Below are 23,424 nucleotides of genomic sequence, written 5' to 3'. Positions count from 1 at the left end.
ACAGCTGGGTCATTTCCAGAAGGCCAGAGCTGCAGAACATCAGCTCCTCTGTGCCCTTAACCTCAGCTTGTTGTCACTAAACAGGAGCTAGCCCCATGTCCTGTCATTGCCTGACTGAGCCTGGGCACTCTCCTCCTCATGTAATGCTCATGCGCCATCTCCCAAGCAGTTTGAATTGGGCCAAACAACATGCAGTAGAATTCCTTCATCATGGAATCAGCCTTTGCCATCCCACACCAGAAACTAGCTGGCTCAAAGGCCATGGGAGCGGAAGGCACCATTAGCACAGACATACCTCTTGTCCTGGACTGTGGAGAAGACTTGGTAACTTTCTTTATATTTGTTCATTGAGGGTGCTTGTTTGGTTTTGAAACAAGGTCTTACTACGTAGCCCAGGTTGAACTTGAACTCAGGTAGTGTTCCTGCCTGGGTGTCCTGGGTACTGGGGACCACACCATGCACCACTGGAACAGACTTTAGCTGCTTTTCTCTCAGAATAAGTAAGGATGAGAAGAGGGAAACAGAAGAGGGAATCAAACATGAGAAAGACACCAGACCTAGAGTCCCTGGTTCAGATGAGCTACTACCACAGAAAATGAAAATGCCAGTGAGACTCTTCGTTTTAATGTATGTGAGCACACTGTCTTCAGGTCCCATTATAGATGGTTGTCTTCAGACACATCAGGTCCCATTATAGATGGTTGTGAGCCACCATATGGTTGCTGGGAATTGAACTCAGGACCTCTGGAAGAACAGTCAGTGCTCTTAACCACTGAGCCACCTCTCCAGCCCCCAGCCAGGGCAGCTTTTTTTTCCCCAACCCACCAGGCTTGATCAACAAGGACCAAGAAAGACTCCTACTCACCAGTGCTTTACCAGAGGCCACTAGGTAAAGAGGATATTCTTGGAATTGTGTTCTTCTCAGAACATCCCATCAAGTGTAGCTCAATGTCTCTATTTATGCACAAGAGAATTGTTCGTTCTTCATCCTACAGTGCCCACCACCAAAACCAGGGGTAAGGTCTGCCTGAAGTTCCAGCAGGAAAGAAAGACAGCATTGTCTGTAGGTCATTTAAGATCATTATACAGTTGACTGCTATCCAGGCTGCTTTTTATTAAGCACACACACACAACATTTCCCAAAAACGCCAGTGAGAAATATTCTTTGTCATCCATATCAACCACTCCAACCAACACCCTGCTTGGTCCAGCACTGCCTGCTGCAGATTATACGCTTCATAGATGATAGCCAGCTTCCTTTTGTTATTAGACACATTAAAAATTATGTAATGGATTCTTGTTCGTGTGCAGTCATAATCCAGTTTACAGATGTGAGTACTAGCTGCAGTACCCAAGGTAGGGCAATGCAAGACATTATACAGTGGCTTCTAGGGTGAGTTTCTCCTTCCACCAGATCATGAGCAGGTTACTAAGTACTTTTCCACGTTGGCTCCTGATTCTCACACTCAAGCTAAGAAGTGGACACAACCATGCTCATTTAATATATAAGGGCATGGATGTTTAAGAACATAAAGGAACCAGCCCAGCGCATCAGCAGAACTGAAGCATCATTCCTTCAAGCATTTTCACCAGACTGAAGTGCCCAGAGAGTCTAAGACTTTGTCCTGTGGGCTTGAAAGATGACTCAAGGGATAAAACACTTATCCCACAAATATGAGAACCAGCGTTTGGATTTCTAAAAATTTACATAAAAGCCAAGGGAGCGTGGTAGCTGGCTAGCTGGAATTGGTAAGCCTGATGTTCAGCAAGAGAACTTGCCTCAATCAACTATGATGTCAACTTGATGTCTACACATATGTGCACACATGTGAATGTGTACCCATTCACACAGGTGAGCCCCACACATGCAGACACATATACAGAAGACACATGGTGGGGGAGGGGAAACTATCCTTTCCCCAAGATCATCAGGAGATAACACGTTCATCTAAAGACACGGAGGTCACTGGAACAGCAGAGAAAAGGGACATGGGACTGCTTCATGCCTCATTTCCCCTCTCGGTGGTGTCTTGTTTGACCGTCTCAGAAGCCCCAAGGGGCAGAAATCACTGAAAAGGATTCCAGATCGCAGAAAGATAAAGGATATTTACTTGGTGGGTAAGGGGATAGCAAAAAAGCAAACCCCAGAGACTCCTGGCGGGGCCACTCTTGGCACAGCGGTCTTATGTGGAGATGAGGACTGGCTTTGTGGTTGATAAGGGCTGAGGAAAGCGTCCAGTTTCTGAGAAAGGAGTATTTGAAAAAGAAATGCTGAAGCCCACGCTTCTCAGAATGAGGGGCGGTTTCTGGTTGAGGTGGGTAAATGGGATGACTAAGGCTTTTCACATATGGCCTGGGTTTTCCCAACTTACATTAGCATGAGTGCCTGAGGAACTGCTTCCACGGAGACCAGGAGCATGCCCATATTTACTCTCAGGTCAACAAAACTGTGCTATTGGAAATATACTGGGAATAAGTTTTGTTTTTGTTTATACAATTGGTACAAACCGTAGCTTTTGATTGCTATCAACATCACCATAATGATCATTACATTTATGAGCGTAATAAATGCCCATGTTAAAAATTCAAAATGTACTAAAAAGCACTAAGCCACAGAGTGAGCTAGCTTCCAATGTAATTGATACGAGTAGGACACAGTGGAGGGAAGACAGTCTACTGAAGAAGTAAAGCATCAAGTGAAGAAGAGATACCCAGCTCTCTTGGGTAGGGCGGTGACCAGGGAAGAAAGGGAAAGGCCAGCAGAGTTGAGGTGAGAGATTTGGAAGCAGACAGAAAGGGGACCAGGTTGGCTCAAGATGTAGGACTCTCCTGGGACAGAAGCAAAAAAAGAACTGGGAAGTACAGAGGTGAGTGGCCAGTCAGGCACCAAAGAGAGCCTTGGTCCAAGGGCTCCCAAGCATCTTGAGGGAAACAGATTTGCTGTTCTTAGTTCCTTCTGGGTTCCCCTTCACCAGTTCTCCAGTTTCTTTTTGTGGCTTCTATCTTCTCTCCGGTCTCTCCGTGTTTCAACCCATTCTGCAAGGAAACACCCAGTAACATTCAATACAGACACGGTGACAATGAATTATCTGTTTTTAAGGCTATGTGAACATCTCATTTTTCCCTTAGGAAAAAAATATAGATATTTGTACTGAGTACAAGATTCTAATTTAACCATTCCCTGCTTCAGGCATTTAAAACTAGTGCAACATTATTTTCTAGTCTATATGGTATCTAGCCAGAAGTCTGCCTTTGGTTTGGTTTTGTTTTCTACTCAAGGCACGTTTTTTTCTCTGAACGCTTTTAAATTTTCTTCTTCTTCTTCATTGTTGTTGTTGTTGTTTTCTTCTGAAAGTTGATAAATTCTTTAGTATGGTTTCCTTTGTTTCTGGTTGATTGTCATTGTTTGTCTATTTGAGGTTCATTGAGCTTTGGGGACTTCAATTTCCTATCTCATTTAGGAAAAAAGTCAGTTCTTTTCATCAATATTTTTGTCCCCTTTTCTCTTCTTCTGGGGCTCCAGTTGAACATATATTAGACTGTTTCCTCTTGTCCTAATGTTAATACCACCAAAGGAGAATATAGACCACTAATCAAAATATTTTTAATTTAATTTATTTTGGTTATTCACTTTATATCCCATTCTTTGCCACCTTCCCAGTCACCCCTTTGCACAATCCTTCCCCCAGCCCCTCTTCCCCTTCTCCTCTGTGTGGGTTGCCTCCCTTTTCCAGGTATTCTCCCCACACTGGCATGGGTAGACCCCCCCCCCACACACACACATCAAGCCTCTGCTAGACTAGGCCCTTCCTCTCCCACTAAGGCCAGACAAACGGTCCAGATAGAAGAACATATGCCACCCGCAGGCAACAGCTTTTGGGATAGCCCCAATCTCAGTTGTTTAGGACCCCATGAAGACCAAGCTGCATGTCTGCTACATATGTTCAGGGAGACCTAGGCTCAGCCCATGTATGTTCTTTGGTTGGTGGTTAAGACTCTGAGAGCCCCAAGGATCCAAGTTAGTTGACTCTGATGGGTCCCAAGTTACCCACATTCTTTTAGTCAAATTAATCAAGTTTAGTGTCTGTCAGACAGGGCTGTCTCCTTGAAGCAAGATTTGAAAGAACAGCACCACACATAGGAGAAAGTAGGATTTGTATAGGTCAAGAACTGCAAGACTGGGGTTTTCAAGGGCTAGGAGGTTTGCAGAGGAATTTTGGTTCATAGGAACTTGGTGGAACATCTCAAAATTACTTAGCAGAACATCTTATCAGGGTTGAAGGTATAGCGTGTGGAACATTTCTAATTAAGAAAAAATGTGTCAAGACATGGCCAAAGCCAAGTTTTATAGAAAATAGGAATGAACTTATTTTGACCTTTAGAAGATAGCTTCTAATCTTAAAATGGAGTCAGGCTGGTCTACTACGCGTCATGGGGCTTGGGAGGAGCGCTGCCTTCTTTCATTTCCTGTTACTTGTTGTTAGACTGCTAAGCTACAATTCAAGCTCAGCAACCTTTTGTTCTACTGTACAGAATCTGATGTTAATGCTATTTCATGTAACTTTTATATCAGATATTCTCCTTTTCATCCAATGTTATCTTCAGTGCCCTCCCCCCATACACATAACCATGCACATGCACACACATGTGTGGTCTTTTACGTTTTCAATTTTCTTTTCTCTCACACTTATTTTTCTTTTTTATCCTAAGAGATACTTGTAAGATTTATAATAGACTCTTAACTAAAAATCTATGTCTACTAATGTTAGCATTTTTGGTTTTGTTTTCTTATTTATTTATTTATTTATTTATTTATTTATTTATTGAGACAGGGTTTCTCGGCATAGTGCTGCTTGTCCTGAGAATAGTTTCATAGACCAGGCTGGCCATTAACTCAGAGATCTGCCTGCCTCTACATCCCAAGTGTAGAGATTAAAGGTGTTCACCACCACTGCCTGGCCTAACATTACCATTTTTACAATTTCTAGATTTGATTCTTTTGATTGAGTTTTCCTCCCATTATGATTCATATTTTTCTTTCTTTCTTTCTTTCTTTCTTTCTTTCTTTCTTTCTTTCTTTCTTTCTTTCTTTCTTTCTTTCTCTCTCTCTCTCTTTCTCCCTCTCTCTTTCTCTCTCTCTCTCTCTCTCTCTCTCTCTCTCTCTCTCTCTCTCTCTCTCTCTCTTTCTTTCTTTCTTTCTAATGATGGTATATTGGTCAGTACTCCATTGCTGTGAAGAGACACCATGACCACAGCAACACTTATAAAGAAAAGCATTCAAATGGGACTTGCTTACAGCTTCAGTTTTTAGACTATTCTATCATAACAGGGAGCATGAGGGCAGCAGGAAAGCATGATGCTGGGTAATAGCTGAGAGCCCTATAGACAGCAGAGAGAGAGAGGGGGAAGAGGGAGGGAGGGGGAGAGAGAGAGAGAGAGAGAGAGAGAGAGAGAGAGAGACTGGGGCCTGGCTTGAGCCTTTAATAACACAAACCCCACCTCCTAGAGCCATAATTTCTCTAAAAAAGCCACACCTTCCCCTACAAGGCCACAGTGCCTAATCCTTTCAAACAGTGCCACTCCCTGGTGACCAAGCATTCCAAACTATGAGCCTATGGGGACCCTTCTTATTCAAACCACCACTGGTGGTTGGATGCTGGATATTATTAATTTCGAATTGATGAATAGTAGACCTTTTATATTTATTTCAAGAGCATTGGATTTTATTCTGATGTGCAATTTTAGATTGCCTTTTATCTTTTAGAAGACCTCTTTTAAGTTTTATTATGACAAGTCCAAAACCTGTGACTAATGTAGTGACATAACTAACATGTCACCTTTGAAGATGCTACCCAATGCCTATAAATTATAAAGTTTCTCTGCTCTAGCTACTGGATCCACAAATTATTCTTATTCTCCTAATAATCCCAGACATTGTTTTGCCATATTTCTTTTCAAAGGATTTTTGTTTCTCCTCTGGAGTCCTGGAGTTTCATCTCATGCACGTACAGCTCTGTTTTTAGAGTAAGGGACATCTCTGAAAATATTGGGGACCTCTTTTTGCCTCTCTCGCTTTCCTTCTCTTTACCTTTCTCTCTTTCCTTCTCTTTTCCCTCCCTTCTTTCTGTCTTTGCAGTTCCAGTACTGTGTTCACAAATGCTGACATAATAACCTGACGTCAGTTTCCATTACCTTAGTCCAAGAAGGCTTCCTAGCTGCCCTGTTTCCTCCTCCCTGTACGCAGCAGCCTGGAAGCTGCTCCACCACGTAATAAGCCGACACAATCAGAGAACTTTGTTTTCTGACCTTCAGAAAGCACAGTTAAGTCACTTCTCAACCTCTTGGCTAAGATCAAGTGCAGACATCACAGTTCTTTGCTACCTGTTGTCTCCTATCTAAAATGGTTTGCTTTGTTTCCCACCTGTATGATACTGTAAACTTTGGCATGCAGGATGTCCCACAGCAGTTAGTCACTCACGGTGCAGTCACAAATTCTAACTGAGATGTTTGAAGTGGAATTATGGTTGAATCACATGTGCCTTTTGGTTTTTGTTTTCTTAATCAGTGTCATTTCTTCATAGAGAATGGATTAAAAGCAAGAGGGTGCTGAGCTGTGTTTCAGGAAATAGTAACAAAGAGGAGCAGAATAGGGCATTTAGATTGTCCAGTTTTAGTGACTGTCAGTCAACTGCTTATCAAGGAAGAGTATGACTGCTGAGCAATTGGATAAATGATGGTGTCATTTGAAATAACAGAGTTGTGAAAATTAGGTGCAAAAGCCCATGACTTCTCTTTTGAAGATGTTCTCATGGCTGTGAGACACAGAGTTGATGCCTGCTAGGCTGCTGGATTGAAGCTCAAAAGAGATCTAGGCTAAGCTGCTCAATGATATGATGTGGGGCCATATGGACTTCTCTTCACTTACTGTCCCAGAATATTAGCCACAGGGGGTACTTGCCTAATCCCTTGAAGTTATGAGGTGTCAGTGGGCTGGTTTGCCATGTTTTCCTTTCTGTAGTCCACAATTACCTGGCACATAGGTTGACACCTGGTAGGTACTTACTGAGTGTCTGTGAATGAGACAATGGCTCTTTCCATTGTTCCATTCCAAGTCCCTATTCCATACTCTTGAGTTTCCTATTTGCCTCCTGGCTGTTTGAAGGCTTGTCTTAAGTTTCATTGTTCTTGTTGGTTTTTTTTTTTTGTTTGTTTGTTTGTTTTGTTTCAGGCAGACTTTTCTCATTAGTGTGTTAGTCACCAGTCATACCCCTCCCTTTTCATAATAGAGGTGGGTCATGTCAACTCAGAGGTTCCATCCTGAAGCTGGAGTTGGTACTAACTATGTAGGAGGCTATTTTCATTCCAGTAGGGATACTATTGGTTCAAGGCTTGCACTGAGGGAAGTCTCTAGACTTTCCAAGGGATATTTATGTCTTTAGAATTTCACAGACTTCTCATAAATCTAAAACTTTCTAGTCTCTGTGGTCAGTCTCTGAATTAACCTTAAAAGTTGCCCAAAGAAGGAAAGGGCTAGGCTTATTATAAAAGATGAAATATCATATAGTCTCAGAGTTTAAAATCTCTATTTTAATATCATATTTAAAATATAACAGTAAAATCCTATTGATTTTTTTAAAGGTGGAAAATGTCAGAAAGAGCTTTGTTCTGTGGATCAGAGAACCTGGGTTCTTGGTTTGAAATTCACTCTTTGAGATTAAGAAATTTCTTCTCTTCTCTGGTCCCTTTTTTGAAACTGAGAGGATGACATGGTAAGGTCTCTTCCAAGGAAAAGGAACTCTGTGCTAAGAAGTTTAGTTTTGACCCTCTCTCAAGGTCCTGAAATTGAAGGTGTATTGAGCCCCTACTATCCCTCCAAGACAGACAATGTATATACATATATATATATTTATATTTATATATATATATATCCTAAATATATATGTATGTATGTATGTATGTATGTATGCATTTCCTCTATAAACTTTTCAAAGATGAAGAAATAATTTTCCAAGAAAGGATATAACTTATTCAACATCACACAATGCGTCCACATGGAACATAACCCACAACTCCTCAACACACAGAGGTACATAACATGTACACACATGCATTATCCTAAACTCCACTAATGCAGTTTCTCCACCATCCTCTCCCTTTGGCACCGCCACCTGTCTCTGAAGCTTTGCTGTCCCTTCTGTAGAACATTCCTGTGCTGAAGGGATTAGAAAGGGGAGGGCTGGAATATTAAACCTCCCTAACCATTGGCAATTGTAATTCCTCTGAACAGAGCCCAGCAAGCATTGGCTCAATGGAATCTAGCAGCCCATGTGGAGCCCTGGTTGTCAGAACCAACTTTGGTCCACATGTCCCTGGAACAAGCCCACACCCTGCTCTTCATCAGGTAAAGCCCCAAGACAAGTGGTCTGTGGTTGGGACACCGCTGCTTTTGCAACAGTTATGGGTGTTGTCCTGCAGCCTGCCTGGCCCAACTCAGTCAATGTGTCCCGCCAAGCTCAGTGAAGCCACTGAGGATGCTGAGCCAAGCTTTCTACAAAGCCAGGCCAATTTTCAAAGTGTCTAGTGCCAAGGCTGAGTGTCTGATCCAGTGAAGATTAAGACTTCCAGATGCTGGTCGACAGTTGACCTCTCATAAGCTTTTTAACCTTGGGCCTTGATGACCCGTCCAAGCCCCAGGACCTTGTGTAAATAAAATGGAGACAACTTGTCACCTTGCCATCCTGAAACACATTATCCACTTTCTCATGTCATCTCACTGACTGTTTGTAGCAGTCTAACGTTCCAGATCTTCTTCAAGTACACTGAGGATAAATATTTACTCATGAGAGTAGATCTCACAGTGGAAGGGCTCTCCAAGTCTATAGATCTTGAGTATCTGGGACACGTTAATTATTTTGTGAAAGAAAGAGTGAGAGACTTTAGAGGAAATCTGAATGGTAGATGTCACCTTGCAGAACTGTGTACTATATAAGGTGGAAGAGAAGGGATAGCTATGGAAAGCCTATTGGAAAACCAAACCAAACCAAACCAAACCAAACCAAACCAAACCAAAACGACAAGAAGCCAAGATAAATGGAGATTCAAGAATTTCTGTGATGTCAACCCCTTCCAAGCTTACTCTTGAGGTCTTCAATAAAATCTACCATGTACATTTTCTCCTGAGAACTAAGAATAATTATAGACTCCCACATACTGGAGAGCTGGAGGCTAAGACAGTGTATTCGTTATCTACTGTGTATAACAAACAACTCATAAACCTCTACTACAACTCTGTTTATTGCACACAAGTCCAGAGTTGGTTGGTGTTGGCTGAGTGGCTCCTCTGATCTTGACTTGTCTCATTCACATGACTGAGAACAGCCAGGTAACAGCTGATTTGGGATGACCATGACTGCACTGGGGAATCACAGCTCTGTTCCACGTGTCTCTTTCACTTCAGCAGGCCTGCTCAGACATGTTCTCAAGCCGATATAGTGTTAGAAGAACCCTAATAAGAAGGTGCAAATGCATGTTCAAGTCTCTACTTGCTTCATGTCTGTTAGCAGCCCATTTGCAAAAGGGAGCCATGTGACCAAACCCAGAATCATAAAGTGCAAGGACATGCTTTGCCATGCAATGGACACTGACTGACACATTCTAGATGGTGGCTGTTCTAACAGCCCAACAATGACTTAGAATAGAACCCCAAGCTGTCCTTATTTAAACAGGTAGTGTGAGTGAGAAGCAAATCTTCTTTGTTTCATGATATAAGATTTGGGGGAGTTTTCTTATTCAGCCAATCTAGCAAAGCTAGCCTACTATTACTGGCATAGCCAAGCCTGTGCCGGTCACCCAGAACATGCTATCTCTATGTCCATTTGGTATGTAGATGTGTTCGTGTTATAAAATTTCAAATATCTATTTTACATTAAGATTTCCTTTGATTCCCCTTGATAAAAATCAGACAGTTATTCAGGTAGTTATTTCAATATCATCATAGATAACAAAACTGAAACACAAATTGTTGAATCCATTTGCCAAATGTCACAGAACTAGTAGGTGGCATTATAAGACATAATAGCCACAGCCATCTGGTTCCAGAGCTCAGACTTCTAGCTCTTCCATGCTACTCTGATTCTGTGAGTGCTCTTTCATGGGGATGTTCCACTCTACCAAAATAACTTGCTCAAGTAAGGTGATTTTTAAAATAGTGCCCCACTAAGTCAGGACATTTAAATGACTTAGGCAGACTTCTTTATACATAATTGATCCACACCCCACCCCTGTGTAGTGCCCATGACCTTTAGCACTGAGTGTCAGAGAACCTGACTATATCACCAGCAAACTGTTTACCGAGGCAGGTCAGAGGTTTGTTTGTTTGTTTGTTTGTTTGTTTGTTTGTTTTCTCTCCCTGTATCAAATCTTGCAGCCAAGTTGCGGGGAGACACACTGTTCAGCTTGGTTTGGCAATAGAAGGAACCCCGCTGAGCCATAAGCTATGATCCAGGCTCAATTAGATTTTATTCAAGGATAAGGTTCACCAATGCAATGGAACAGGAATTGAAAGACTTGTGTCAAAGCATGGTGGGAAGGGCAAGTAGAGATGAGGAGGACACAGCCATGACGCCTCCTCTTATCTTTTTCCTGAGCTAAGGGAAGAGGGAATAAAAAGAGTAAGTTGAGAATGAGGAACATGAAAAAAAATCAGCTTTCACCTACTCATTCCTTCATCCAAGAAGTGTTAGCTGAGCATCTTTGCTGTTAGCCATCATGCCTGGGTACTGATAGAAACTGATGTAACATTGCTAGTTTAGAGAAAATCAGAGATGATGGGGAGACATACTTATAAGGGGAAGGATGGTTACTATACTCCTAAAAAAGCAAAAAAAGGGGGGGGGGTAAAAATAATTAAGACTATACCATCCTCAGTGTAAGTAGGCAATGGGTATGAGGCTGAGACAGTCCTCACTAGCAGTCATTTGGGTCTTTTCATAGTGGAGCAATAGGTAGGAATAACTACTTAGTCAGGGGCCACATTTACCAGCATTCCATCTGCATTTAATTGAGGCTTGTGATGGATTTCCAGAGGCAGAATGGGACAGATGTAATATGTGTCAAGTCCGGGTCAGGGTGAGATAGAGTGTTCCCTCACCTCTCCTCTCTTCATCCCTGTTTTCTTCTCCTTCGCTCTCTTTTCCCACTCTCCCCTCTCTCTCCCCTCCCCTCTTTCCCTCTCCCTTTCTTTAGCTTGATCCAAGGAACTCTAAGATGCACACACACACACACACACACACACACACACACATAAAAAAAGGGGAAAGAAAAGAAAAGAAACCCACAGACTCATGACAAGTCATCAGAAGGTTAGAAACATCTGCAATGGGCTCTTATAAAAGTAATAAAAAAAGCTCATATCATGGAAAACCAGCAACATTTGGAGATAGGGTTGTTTGTTACAGAAGCTGATGTTACTCTAAGAACATCATCAGGATAGAATTTATATCTACTATACATCAGACCTTTGGAAGATAATAGAAGTCAGGTAGGTTGCTAGATTATGTGGATATGAAAAATAGCAATATTAAAGATCATGCATTACAGAAGGATCAGAGATGTTGGTAGATAGTGAGGTGCCCCCATCTGAACTCATTTCCATATGGTAGGAGATGGAGAGGTGAGAATGAAGGGTGCACCATGTGGATAGTTAATATTATTATTTCAGCCCAAATCCTCATTCCTTAAAAGTCTTGGAGATGAGGTATAAGGGAGAGGAGAGTATTGTCACCCTGCACCTTATCACTAAACTAGATGCATAACCACTGAGTGTAATCTGGTCCTGCAATCCAGGGGCCATCTTTGTGACTCATATTGACTTTACATTTGGTAATGCCTGTAATCTCAGGGAGACGTGCCTGCAGGAGCAGACCATATTTGGTAACAAATTCTAAAATGACAGACTCAATGAGAAGTGACTTTCCATTTCCAGCTCAGTACCATTATACGTCTCAGAAAATAACAAACAAGAGGAAAATATTCCCAAAGTAAAACTTATGAGCAAGCAGCCAACATAGAAGTGAAGCAATTGAAGATAACAATAAAAGCAGTTCTTATAGAGGGAGAGTAATATCAGGAAGATGAGATTTAATAAGGAACAGAGATGCCAATATGAAGACTAAGGATTTTGCAAAATGAAAGAAGGGGGGAGATAATAAAGAGAATGAGAATAACTAGTAAGAAAGCCATGCTCATGAAATAAAAGGAGTTCACATATTCATACCAGTCACTCCTGAAGAAACCATAGAACAACAAAATGGAAACAAATTCAAAGATACTATAAAAGAAAAAAAATTCAGATTTGACAGAATTGAAAACAACCTTAATATATTCTAGAACTTTGAAGAAGAACAGTCAGAATGTAAAATTGGGATGCTCCCTGAAAGAAAAACTAGGCTGGTCTCTGACTGGACTTCATCCCATAATGTTAAAAGGCATGGTGGCAATAAAACCCTAATAGTAACAAGTACATCCTGACAATTGATGGCAGCCTTCTTGTCTTCAAGTATGAAAATAGCTGAAAAACATTCACTGTGTTGGTCACCTTCATGTTACTATGGCAAAATGTCTGAGATAATTAATTTACAAGAGCATAATGTTTTAGTTAGGGTTTCCATTCCTGTGAAGAGACACCATGACCAAGGCAACTCTTATAAAAGACAACATTTAATTGGCCTAGCTTACAGGTTCAGAGGTTCAACCCATTATCATCAAGGCAAGAAGTATGGAAGCATCCAGACAGACATGGTGCTGGAGGAGCCGAAAGTTCTACATCTTATTCTGACGGGAACCAGGAGAAGTCTGTCTCCCACATGGCTAGGAAGACAGTATCAAAACCCACCCTCACAATGTCACATTTCCTCCAACAAGGCCATGCCTACTCCAATAAGGCCTCACTGCCTAATAGCGCCATTCCCTGGGCCAAGCAAATTCAAACCACCACACATAAGACTTACTTGTCTCAAGTTTGTGGATGTCTGTTGGAGGTTCCCTGTGGCAGTGCTGGAGAGTACCAGAGTAAAGTGCTCACGTTGCAAGCCAGGATGCAAGAAAGGGAGGGAGATGGAGGGAGGGAGGGAGGGAGGGAGGGAGGGAGGGAGGGAGGGACAGAGACAGAGACAGAGACAGAGACAGAGACAGAGACAGAGACAGAGAGACAGACAGAAGGAAGATAAAAGCCAGATGTCATAGCTTCCTTCAAGAATAGGACCCCACTGACCTAAAGACCACTCACTTAGCCCCATCTCCTAGAGATTCCACTACGTATTAATAGCCTTTGAGAAACACTTCTCCAACTTACAACCTTTATTGATACAGGCTCTTAGACAACACAGCACTCCAGAGATCATGTGAGGACAGAGGTAGAAAAGCACAGGTTGGACAGTGGAATACAGTCTCAGAAGATACATCAAAGGGATCAAATTAGGAATCTCAATGAATTTTTGAAATCTAAGCATTGATGGCAACCATTGTGTTCGCGGAAATATAAAACTAAGGCTGAACATCTGTAGGCATTACGGTTACAGAACAGAATGTAAATGCCCCAAACCACAATGGCATACAAAGGGGCAGGGGTGGAGCCAGACACATGCTAGAGTTTCTCCATCTGCCTCAGTGAAGAGTCTGTGGGTAGGAAGGACAATGGGCAAATCAAGAAATAGATCGCTAAGTTCACTGTTTAAAGCACTGTTTAAATGACTCAGACAGACTCTAGACCTTCCAACCATGAGAGGAGACAAAGAGGACAAAGGCGACCTCGCAAGCCAAACCAGAGGGGACCAAGGGAAGCGAGAAGCAAAAGAGAAAAAGCAAAGTAAACAATTTATTTTTCAAGAGAGACTAAAATGACTATTTTAGAGCAAACACTCAACGAAGCATTCACATAACGAGTACACTCCTCTGTGAAAACAAACTAGAAACTACAATTTTCAGAAAAGTAACCCAGTGTAACCCCATCTGGGGCAAACGGCTACCAATATAAACATTCTGATTTCTACTTCCTTATAGAGATTTCTGGAAGCCTGCCGAATAAGTTGGTAATCATAATTAGCTTTGAGGAACAGTGCTCAGAAAACCGCAGGGGAGAAAGATTTTATTCCCAATTAACAGTATAATATAGAAAGACCCATCACCCACGAATTTTCAAAATGTAACTTTACATATCAAGGAACTATAGCACAATCTAAAAAACATGACAGAGACCGGACACACAGAGGTCTTTGAGGGGTGACAGGAGGGAAGGAATAATTATTTTAGAGGGGCTTAGAAAGAGCTTCTGATAGTGAATGACACATGATGGAAACTTGCAGAATGCCTGTCACTTTCTGATGTACAATCAAGCTGACAAAATAGGGGTGACTGAGGCAGGAAGGTAGGGGTAGTGTTCAAGGATGATGGAGTACTCAAGGAGAGTTTGAGCATCTGCAAATACAAGGTATAAGGGAGAGTTAGCTGAAGGCTTGATGCTCCTCGGAGGACCAAGTGTGTGCTAAAATGCCCTGAATAAATAAAAGGATGCTTCTTTTTTTTTTTAATTAGGTATTTTCCTCATTTACATTTTCAATGCTATCCCAAAGGTTCCAAAAGGATGCTTCTGTGTGAAGGACCAGAGGCTATTATCCTAGTTGTCCTCCAGTTCCAGCTCACAGTAGGATGCAGGGTGGATTCTGGAGGCCTCACATAGATCCTGATTAGCTTGGTCTCCCATCGCTGGGACCTGCCTGCCTCAAGGGCAGGCAACGGGGTCTGCAGCACCGTCTGGACCAAAGGGCAGTCAATAATGGGTTTCTAGTCTACTCTCATCCCCTAAAGACTCCCTTTGTTAAACACCTCTATCATTCTCTTCACGTCCTCTTCACATTTCATGATATCTTTGTCATGGCAAGCAGAAGAAGGAAGAGGAGGAGGAGAAGCAGTCACATTAAAGTGATAACAATTTCTTTTGACAGGACCATACTAATTACCCACTCGGTTTCTTCTGGTTTTGTTATGAAATCTTAAGAGAGAGAGTTTGGCCAGCATTAGAATCTAATGATGCTCATTTTGACAATAGGAAGGGGCCAGCCTGCTGGTAGAGGCATGATATAACCAGTAGGGGTGGGTTTTGGAAAATGACATTCTCATTTCAAGGTGCCTTGTTTTGTTTTGTTTTTTTAATCACTTTTTAAATTTTCTATTTGTGTGTGTTCCTATCTTAACATGAAACTCTAGGTGTCCCGCTCTTTCTCTTGCAGCCGTCACTTGTTTTTGGTCTTCCTCCTCTTTTACCAGCCAGATAGACAGATTAGATGATAGATAGATAGATAGATAGATAGATAGATAGATAGATAGATAGATAGATAGATAGACAGACAGACAGATATATGATAGAGTATAAATAGGTAATAGATTGATAGATAGATAGATAGATAGATAGATAGATAGATAGATAGATAGATAGATAGATAGATAGACAGATATATGATAGAGTATAAATAGGTAATAGATTGATAGATAGATAGATAGATAGATAGATAGATAGATAGATAGATAGATAATAAATAGGTAATAGATGAGAGAAAGGAGATTCAGAACCCCTGTGAGCTTTGCTATAAAGCAACAGTTCTCAACCTGGGGGTTGCAGTCCCTCTAGGGGTTGAATGACCCTTTCATAGGGGTCACCTAAGACCATCAGCAAATGCAGATATTTACATTATGATTCATAGCAGTCGCAAAGTCATAATTATGAAATAGCAATGAAGATAAATTTATAGTTGGGAGTCACCACAATGTAACTGTATTAAAGGGTCACAGCATTAGGAAGGTTAAAAGAAGCAGAGAGAACAGATTACTGACCTAGTTCCTACTTGAACTTCACCAAAAGACTCCTAGGAATGTACTCAGGACCAGGATGGGGCCTCCTTGGTCCTCCACAATGGAAGATTCTAGAGCAGAGGTTGATTGGCAGAGGGAAGGGCTTCCAGTGTTAGTTCAAATCCCCAAAAATCCTGTGACATGGGAACCACTGTTCCTGTGTTAGGGTGAGCCATCTGTTAGCTAGCGAATCTGGATTTGGAAGCAGGTCTATGTAGCCCTAATGCACAATGCCATTCTCTTCCCACTCCTCACAGGTGCTTACACAGAAGACATCCAACAAGACTTTTTATTTTTTTCAAACTTTATATGTATGAGATTTTTGCCCCTGAGTGACAGATACCTGTGGTAGTTGGAAGAGGGCTGCCCAAATTTGGCCAAAAAAATAGAGGAAAGAGAAAATAATTGCCTGTTTGGTTTTGTTGGTTGGTTAGTTTGGGGTTGGGAGGTTGACCTTTTTGACACAGGGTCTCATGTAGAACCAAGGCTGGTCTCCAACTCTCCATATGACCAAAGATTATATTGAACTGATCCTCCTGCTCTGGGGTTATAGGTGGTGTGCCCCAGTGCCTGGGGAAAAGATGTCTATTAATAGTTTTCTGTGTGTTTCCACTGCAAAAAAATTCCAAATGTGAATACTACTACTGTCAATTAATGGTTAAGGAAATTGAGGCTTAAGGATCTTAGGCTGGCTGCTGAAGGTCCCACTAATACAGGAAGATCAAGCCAACTGGCCTGGCTCACTCTTGGGCCTTGCCCTTGGCTGTCTGTCCCTGGACACCAGCCCAGGTATTTCCCCTGCTGAGAACTGCTTCAGCATAGCCACTACCACTGAGAGGCAGTCCAGCAGGGAACAAGGACCCTTCATAGTAAGGAGACCATGGTTAGACCTTGGATACACAGACCCCAGGTAGGGGCTCAGGAGGAAGGTAATCAGGTTGAGGTGCTAGAGGAGCAGGTGAGGAAAGTCTTCTCAAACCACTTGCTAAGAACCTTGGAACTGAACCACAAGCCAGCATCCAAGCCTCCGGGTTTAGAAGTTGTTTTCCAAATTCCTATCAGTAATCCCATAATTGAAAAGGATTGGAGGTAGGTCATTATGTCCTGAGAGGCAGACAGTGAGGATAAAGAGCTCTCAGCTGCCCAGAGTCACCTAACAAAGGCAAAAATATTTCTCTTTCCCAAGAGGTTAACCAAGCAACTTTTCGCCAGAGCAAGACTCACACTGAAAAATTCTTACGTTTACCCATTCTAAATGAAAAAACATCCACCCAACAAGCAGAGCAAGAGTACTTGGCGAGGGAGCCATGCTAAGGACTTGGGGTTGGACATGTATACTCTCCAGTATCACAATCAATGGACTTGCTTTTTGACTCCTAGGACCCTCTGTTTCTTCATCTGTAACACTCCCAACGTAACAGAGATGAAAGTGCCGCCGATTTTATGGTTGATACACAGCTATAGATGTAAGCGTTTACTTGGACCATTCCATGAATGTTGACTACATGACGTGGTCTGCACTCTGACACTCTCTGGGGGATAGTCTGCCCTTGGGGTACAGTGAAATCTTGCAGGCAGTGGACAGGAAACAAATAAAAACCATTTATTCTTGAGCTATGACTCCTCTAGTTGTTATGAAGGCCATCCCAGGATGGCCTTCCTGGAAGGCTTCCTCCAGAAGCTGGGATTGGACTGGGATAAGGAACATAATAGACACAGTGGATGAGGACTGGAGAGAGACCTCGGTTAGTAAAGACTTTGTGCAGGTTTGAAGAGCTCAGCTCAGTTCCAAGCACCCATGTTAAAAAAAAAAAAAATCAGGCATGGTAGTACACATTTAGAATCCCAGCTCTTGGTAGATAAAAATGTCTGGGATCACTGGCCAGCCAGCCTACTATAACCACTGAACCTCAGATCCCAGGGAAAAGCTATATCTAAAAAAAAATTAATTAATTAATTAAAAAAAAAAAAACAAAGGGGATTGCTTCTTAGAAACGACACCTGAGGTTGACCTCTGTCTTCCCTACAAATGCACATGATGTACATAGGGAAATGGCAGTGTCTGGCTTCTGTAGCAAACTTGGGAGCACTGTTTTGAGACTCTGAGGACTTGCTAGATTAACAGTAAGAAGAGATGTGGAGAGAAGTTTCCACCCAAGTGAGGTCCTGTGGACAAAGTCCTTCGGAGGTCAGGGAACAGCAGATTAGAGGAGATGAGAGGCCAGAAGCAAGAGCCAGGGAGACAGACCATTAGGTCATGAAGGAGGTGGGGCTGAGCATCTTGTCTTAAGTCTTGGAAGGCGGGAAGAGTTAAGGCAGAGTCACACAATCAGAGAGTGGTTGGTAAGGTATTACAGTGAGCCAGTTGAGGACAATAGGAACCTGGATATGGATGGAAAGGAAGGGAGAAACAGGATGGAGACCAACTACAGTGAGCAATTTTCAAGAATCTTCATGCTTGATGAGTACCAGGATCATAGCCATCCTTTGGCTTGGGCATGTAGAGGAATTTTGCTGTCTGTTCCCTGTGACAGGGGACGCTGGAGAGAGCAAAGATTATGGGGGAAAAGATCAATGCCTGAGAAGTTACACAGAGATACACAAAGCTGGCCTAGTAACTGAGCCTTGTCATTCCTGCCTTGCTGATGTTTAGCTGCAAGTTGCCCAGGAGGTGCTATTTCTACACACAAAGATCAGGGAAAACAGTTGGACAAGATAATCAGTCAGCCACTGTCCATTTAGCTCTTAAGCCTCAAAAGCTCTTAAGCTCTTGAAATACCCATATAGCAAGTGTTTCAAATGGGGGACTAGAAGGACTGGTTGAGACCAAAGGGTGTTTTACTCGATCCCTTCAGATTGAGTAAATCGAATCCCCACACGGTAAGGGCTCAGTGGAGTCGAGCGGCAGCTGGTACTTTGTAGGAAGCAGACTGTCCCTCTCCTAGGTGCTCACTCACCCCTTCCAGTTCACACGTATGCCTGCTTGGCCCATTCTCAGACGTCTCTCAAGATTCTCCAGCCAAGAATTATATACTAAATTATTCTCTCTCTGATTAAAAAGAGAATGACCACAAAAATAATATTGTGAAGGTATCTTATAATTCTGCCACCCAGAGAAAATCGCTATGAAACTAGAATATTCTTTCTGCTAGCCTTGCTTGATAATTGACCATATTAAATATGATTTTTCTTTATGGTGCATTTTTTTTTGCTAGTTCTATAACAGTACTTTCCCAAGTGGTTAAAGATTCTTTGAAGCAGGGTTTGGAATGACAGTATCATTTGCTGAATAATTTATATAATCACTCTACCGTCATTTCTTAGATTTGTAGACATGTCTCAACTCTGATTATTTCTTCAGACACTGTGTGAAAACTGGATGATGCGTTCAAGTGGATGGTGTGTGTAGGCTTTTCAAAATCCCTGTCAAATTGCTCTCCAGAAAGCTAGTTCCTATCTTCTCCACCCATCAGCCATCACACATGGCCAAGACCAGCTGGGGCCACTTTTGGGAGCTTTCTGGGTGGGGACAATGGGGCCCATGAGGAATGCCTTCTCATCATAGAAGCCATGCCTTATTTTTATAGGGCCCTCATTCAGAGAGAAGTTACTAACTGAAAACTAGATAGTAAACAGAATTGAAAATGCCCACGGCATTAGTTTCTGCTTGCAGGTCGTAAAGTCTCTGGTGAAACTCCACTCTGGTTACTGTGCAAAAGCAGCTGTGGACAGTCTGTCAGCAATGGAGTGTGGCTGTGTTCCAGGAAGACTAGGCATGCTTCTTTTTTTTTAAAAAAAGTATTATCTGGCCCCTTTACACAGTGTTTTGACCTCCACTCTGCTCCAATGTCATCCTCCCCACAATCTTGAGAGGTCGGTGAGGCAGGAATTAGAATGCCTGTTAGAGAGGGAAACTGAGTCTTGGAGAATCCAATTACCATGTCTCCAGGCACACAACTAGCAACTAGAACAGATGACATGGGTACCTCCATTTTCTGACTTCTTGTTTAGAGAATAAGGAATCTCCTTTTACAGTCTAATCACAGGAGTCAAACGAATAGCATGAAATGGCAATGGTCTTCAAGTCACTTGACTCAAGGTGTAATCCAGTTGAGAGTCCAGAGTCCAGAAAGGAGGAATCACAATGCAGTCCCTCAAAAAGCAGGAGAAGGCCTTGTCAAGGAGCTTGGATTGTAAAGAGTTAATCTGCAATGTGATGTTTGTTGGGGACATGATTCCTCCTTCAGCAGAGAGCTTGGTGATGGTGGAAGGCACCTGAATTACACATTCTCTCAACTGAAAATAACAGAAATCCCAATTCTAAGCAGTGGAGTGAAAAGAAAAAAAAAAAGAAATTTGTTGGTTCCTATATCTCAGCGGTATTAGAGTAACAGAATGTCAGGGCTGGGTCCACGGGCTAAAATGATGTCATGGCCATGTTCTCATTCCCTATGCTTTCTGCTCTGATTGCTTATGACATCAGTTTTTCAATAAGCTCATTTTCATGAAAAGGGTGTTTCCAGGCTGAATTGTATTTAAAATAAAAGGATCCCACCCTCCTGTTGCCGCATCTTAACATTTTATAGGACTCTGACTGGGTCATGTGAATCCACCATTGCATTGGTCACTGTACCCAGTGACAGGCAGCGTTCTGATTGACCATAGCTTTTAGAGGGTGTGAGCATCATATTTGATGTCCTAGTAGGGTCTCATAGTTAAGGAAAAGAGTATACCCTTAGAAATTAGAAAAAGCTGATCAAAGATCATGAAAGCAGAAAAACAATTTGGAAAAAAAAAAAACACTTTTACCAGCATATTCACTAAAAGACAACACAAAACAAGAGACCCAGAAATTCGTTCTCCAGAGACTGCGCTATCTTGCCTTACATGTGTGCTTAAAAACCATCAGGGAAACATGGAGGAAAGTATTGTTTTAGATACTGGGCAGCACAGTAGAGCTGGCCATGTTGGCCAAGGCATGGGAGACCCATCCCTGAGAATATGAGAATGGGAGAGCTGGCCCAGCCCCTCATTGGGAGGAGCACTTGGGAAAGTGAGTCGCACACATCAACTGGCAACATGATGGAGCTGACTCTGGTGGTGTGGATGTGGATGAACTTGCCTCAAGAGCATGAAAGCAGGAGAGCTGACCGTACCCTTGCTGACTACAGCATTGGGTAAAACAGCTAGAGAAATACCGGAGAGCTCACCCCAGTGCTGAGGGTGTGGGAACGTAAGTGGACCAGCTCAGCTACCTCCCAGGACCAGATCCAGGACTTTAAGTTGACCCGCCCCCAAATCTACCTCATCTATGAATGTCAAGAGCATGTGAAAGGGCAGGCCCTGCAGATCCAAAGAAACACAGGATATTTAATAGGAGTTCTGATAAGGATCCAGTACTGATAGAGTAGCAGAAGCCAGAAGAGTTGAACCAGTCCAGTGACTCATTGCAATGAACACTTGCAAGTGAAGATGTTCAGACAAAAGGATATACTGTGGGACACACTGTGACACACTACAGCTTCCACAACAAAATGTTTTCTATGTTTTGTTTTGGGTTTTTTTGTTATTGTTAAGTTTTATTTTCTTTTTTGGGAGAGATTGCAAGAGCAGAGGGCAGATACAAAGGGACTGGAGTGTATGCTGTGAAACTCACAAAGAATCAATAAAAAAGTTAGAGAATTATGTTTACTGTCTTTAAAGATGTGCACATGTGTGTGTGCATGTGTGTGTGTGTGTTGAAGTCTTGTGTCAGACTGTTACCCCATTGCAGATGTAATTCAATAAGGTTAGGCTGGCATAGATCAGGTCTCTAACCCCATCTGACTGGTACTTTCAGGAGAAGACAGTCATGTGACAACAGCATAGAACACAGTGTGGCACTGAAAGCAAGAGACTTAGATGTCGCTGCTGCAAGACAAGGAATTCAACAGATGGCCAGCAATCCACCAGAAGCTCAGACATGGCGCTTCTGACTGTGGCCTCGCCAACTTCATAGGCTCAGACTCCTATCCTCCAGTCCTGTAAGACAATAAACCCTTGCCATTTTAAACTGCTTGGTCCATGATGTGTCACTTAGAGAAAACCCAATGAGCTCAGGCTAGGAGGATGAGTCAGTCAATAAAGTGCTTGCCTTGCAAACTCAAGGACCTAAGACTTATCTCTCAAAAGTCAGGGCTTGGTGAATCATGCATGCTCCAGCATGGGGGCACTTTGTACCTCTTAAGGCAGCTCTTGTTTTTAAGAGTAGAGGAAGAAGGAGTCAAGGGAAAGAAAATGAGTGAATGAAAAGAAAAAAGGTTCATTTATGAACAAGAGAGGTGCAAGGAAGAGCATGAGCCAAGTCAAATGCTTCTGAGGAGAGCAATGAGGAGACTGGTGGCATGGGTGCCACTAGCAAGGACATTTCCAAAGCATGGGAACAATGAATAGGGATTATACTCACAGTAGACCTAATTGTCAAAAGTCTACATGTGCAAAAGCAGGGAGACCTGGGAGAGCTGACCCCCTGCTCTTACCACAGTGGAGAACAAGGATGAAAGGTCTAGAGGGGAAGGGACCCTGGGGACCCACACTGAGTTCCAGGTACACAGGCTTGGCAGCAGGTGCCTGCATTTCCCTAATCAATATTTCCCCCATTTGAACACGTTCGATCTCTGCTCTGGAACCAAATTAAGTCCAGTTTCCTGTCTACAGCTTTGATCATCATGATGCCAAGTTCCTGCCCAGACTTGGCCTTCAGTCTCCTTTGGAGGCCCCTAGAAATAACTACCCAGTGATCAAGCTACTTGACCACACCCATTTTGAAGTTTCTGAGAATATCACGCCTTTCTCTAAGGCCTTCCCTTCCTTGAGCCCTTGATAGCTCCTCAGACATTATCTACATCTCTTTATCACTGACCATGCTGTGTAATCTGAAGGACATGCATAGCTCTGAAGTCATATAACATGTGTACACCTAAGCCTATGCACGTACAACACACACAGACACACACACACTTCTGCAATTTGTTTTTCACAACACATTTCTTATCATTTCGATGTAACTCTAATGTGTTTCTTTTGATGATTTCTTGGACATGTGATGTAATGTGCACAGTCTTCCATGAAAAATGATGTAGTAAACACCTGATTAAGGCTATCTTCCCTTCTAGTACATTAGTGTTCCTGCAAGACTCTTCTGGCACAAACTTGTTCGTTACTTAGAAGTTAACTGAAGTACATCTTTTTTTGAAAAAAAAAAATCATCACTGATTACTCAGGAAAAAAAATGAGAGCCTTTGTCGTACTTAGCTTTCTGTTGCTATAACAAAATACCTGGGGCATAATGTTTTATAAACATCAGAAGAATATTAGGCTCATGATTCTAGTGGCTGTGAAATCCAAACAGCATGGCAACAATGTCTCATGAAGATCCCCTGACTCGTCACAACCTGGTGGAAAAATAGAAAGGGACCTAACACATGCAGAAGGGGCATATGTGTGTGCATGAAGAAGCAAGAGATGGGGAAGGATCAAGCC

The 23,424-nt window shown here is 42.4% G+C and overlaps 1 protein-coding gene across 10 annotated transcripts in view; it reads left to right on the top strand.

Moving 5' to 3' along the window:
• Syn3 (synapsin III) overlaps positions 1-23,424 on the top strand; it is a 450,181-nt gene that overhangs the window by 278,086 nt on the left and 148,671 nt on the right. For 2 of the 10 annotated variants that reach the window (XM_011243462.3, XM_030245103.1), the window contains exon 7: positions 21,743-22,064. The exons of 6 other annotated variants lie outside the window; for them this stretch is intronic. In XM_011243462.3, the coding sequence (XP_011241764.1) occupies positions 21,743-21,760 (18 nt within the window). In that variant the 3' untranslated portion in view covers positions 21,761-22,064. Of the gene's footprint in view, positions 1-8,287; positions 11,295-21,742; positions 22,077-23,424 lie in introns of those variants that run through there. 2 more of the 10 variants (XM_030245100.1, XM_030245099.1) reach the window with 2 other exon arrangements.

The sequence above is a fragment of the Mus musculus genome, chromosome 10 (assembly GCF_000001635.26).
Source record: "Mus musculus strain C57BL/6J chromosome 10, GRCm38.p6 C57BL/6J".
Classification (NCBI taxonomy): Eukaryota; Metazoa; Chordata; class Mammalia; order Rodentia; family Muridae; genus Mus; species Mus musculus.
This window is presented reverse-complemented; position numbering and strand designations above follow the sequence as displayed.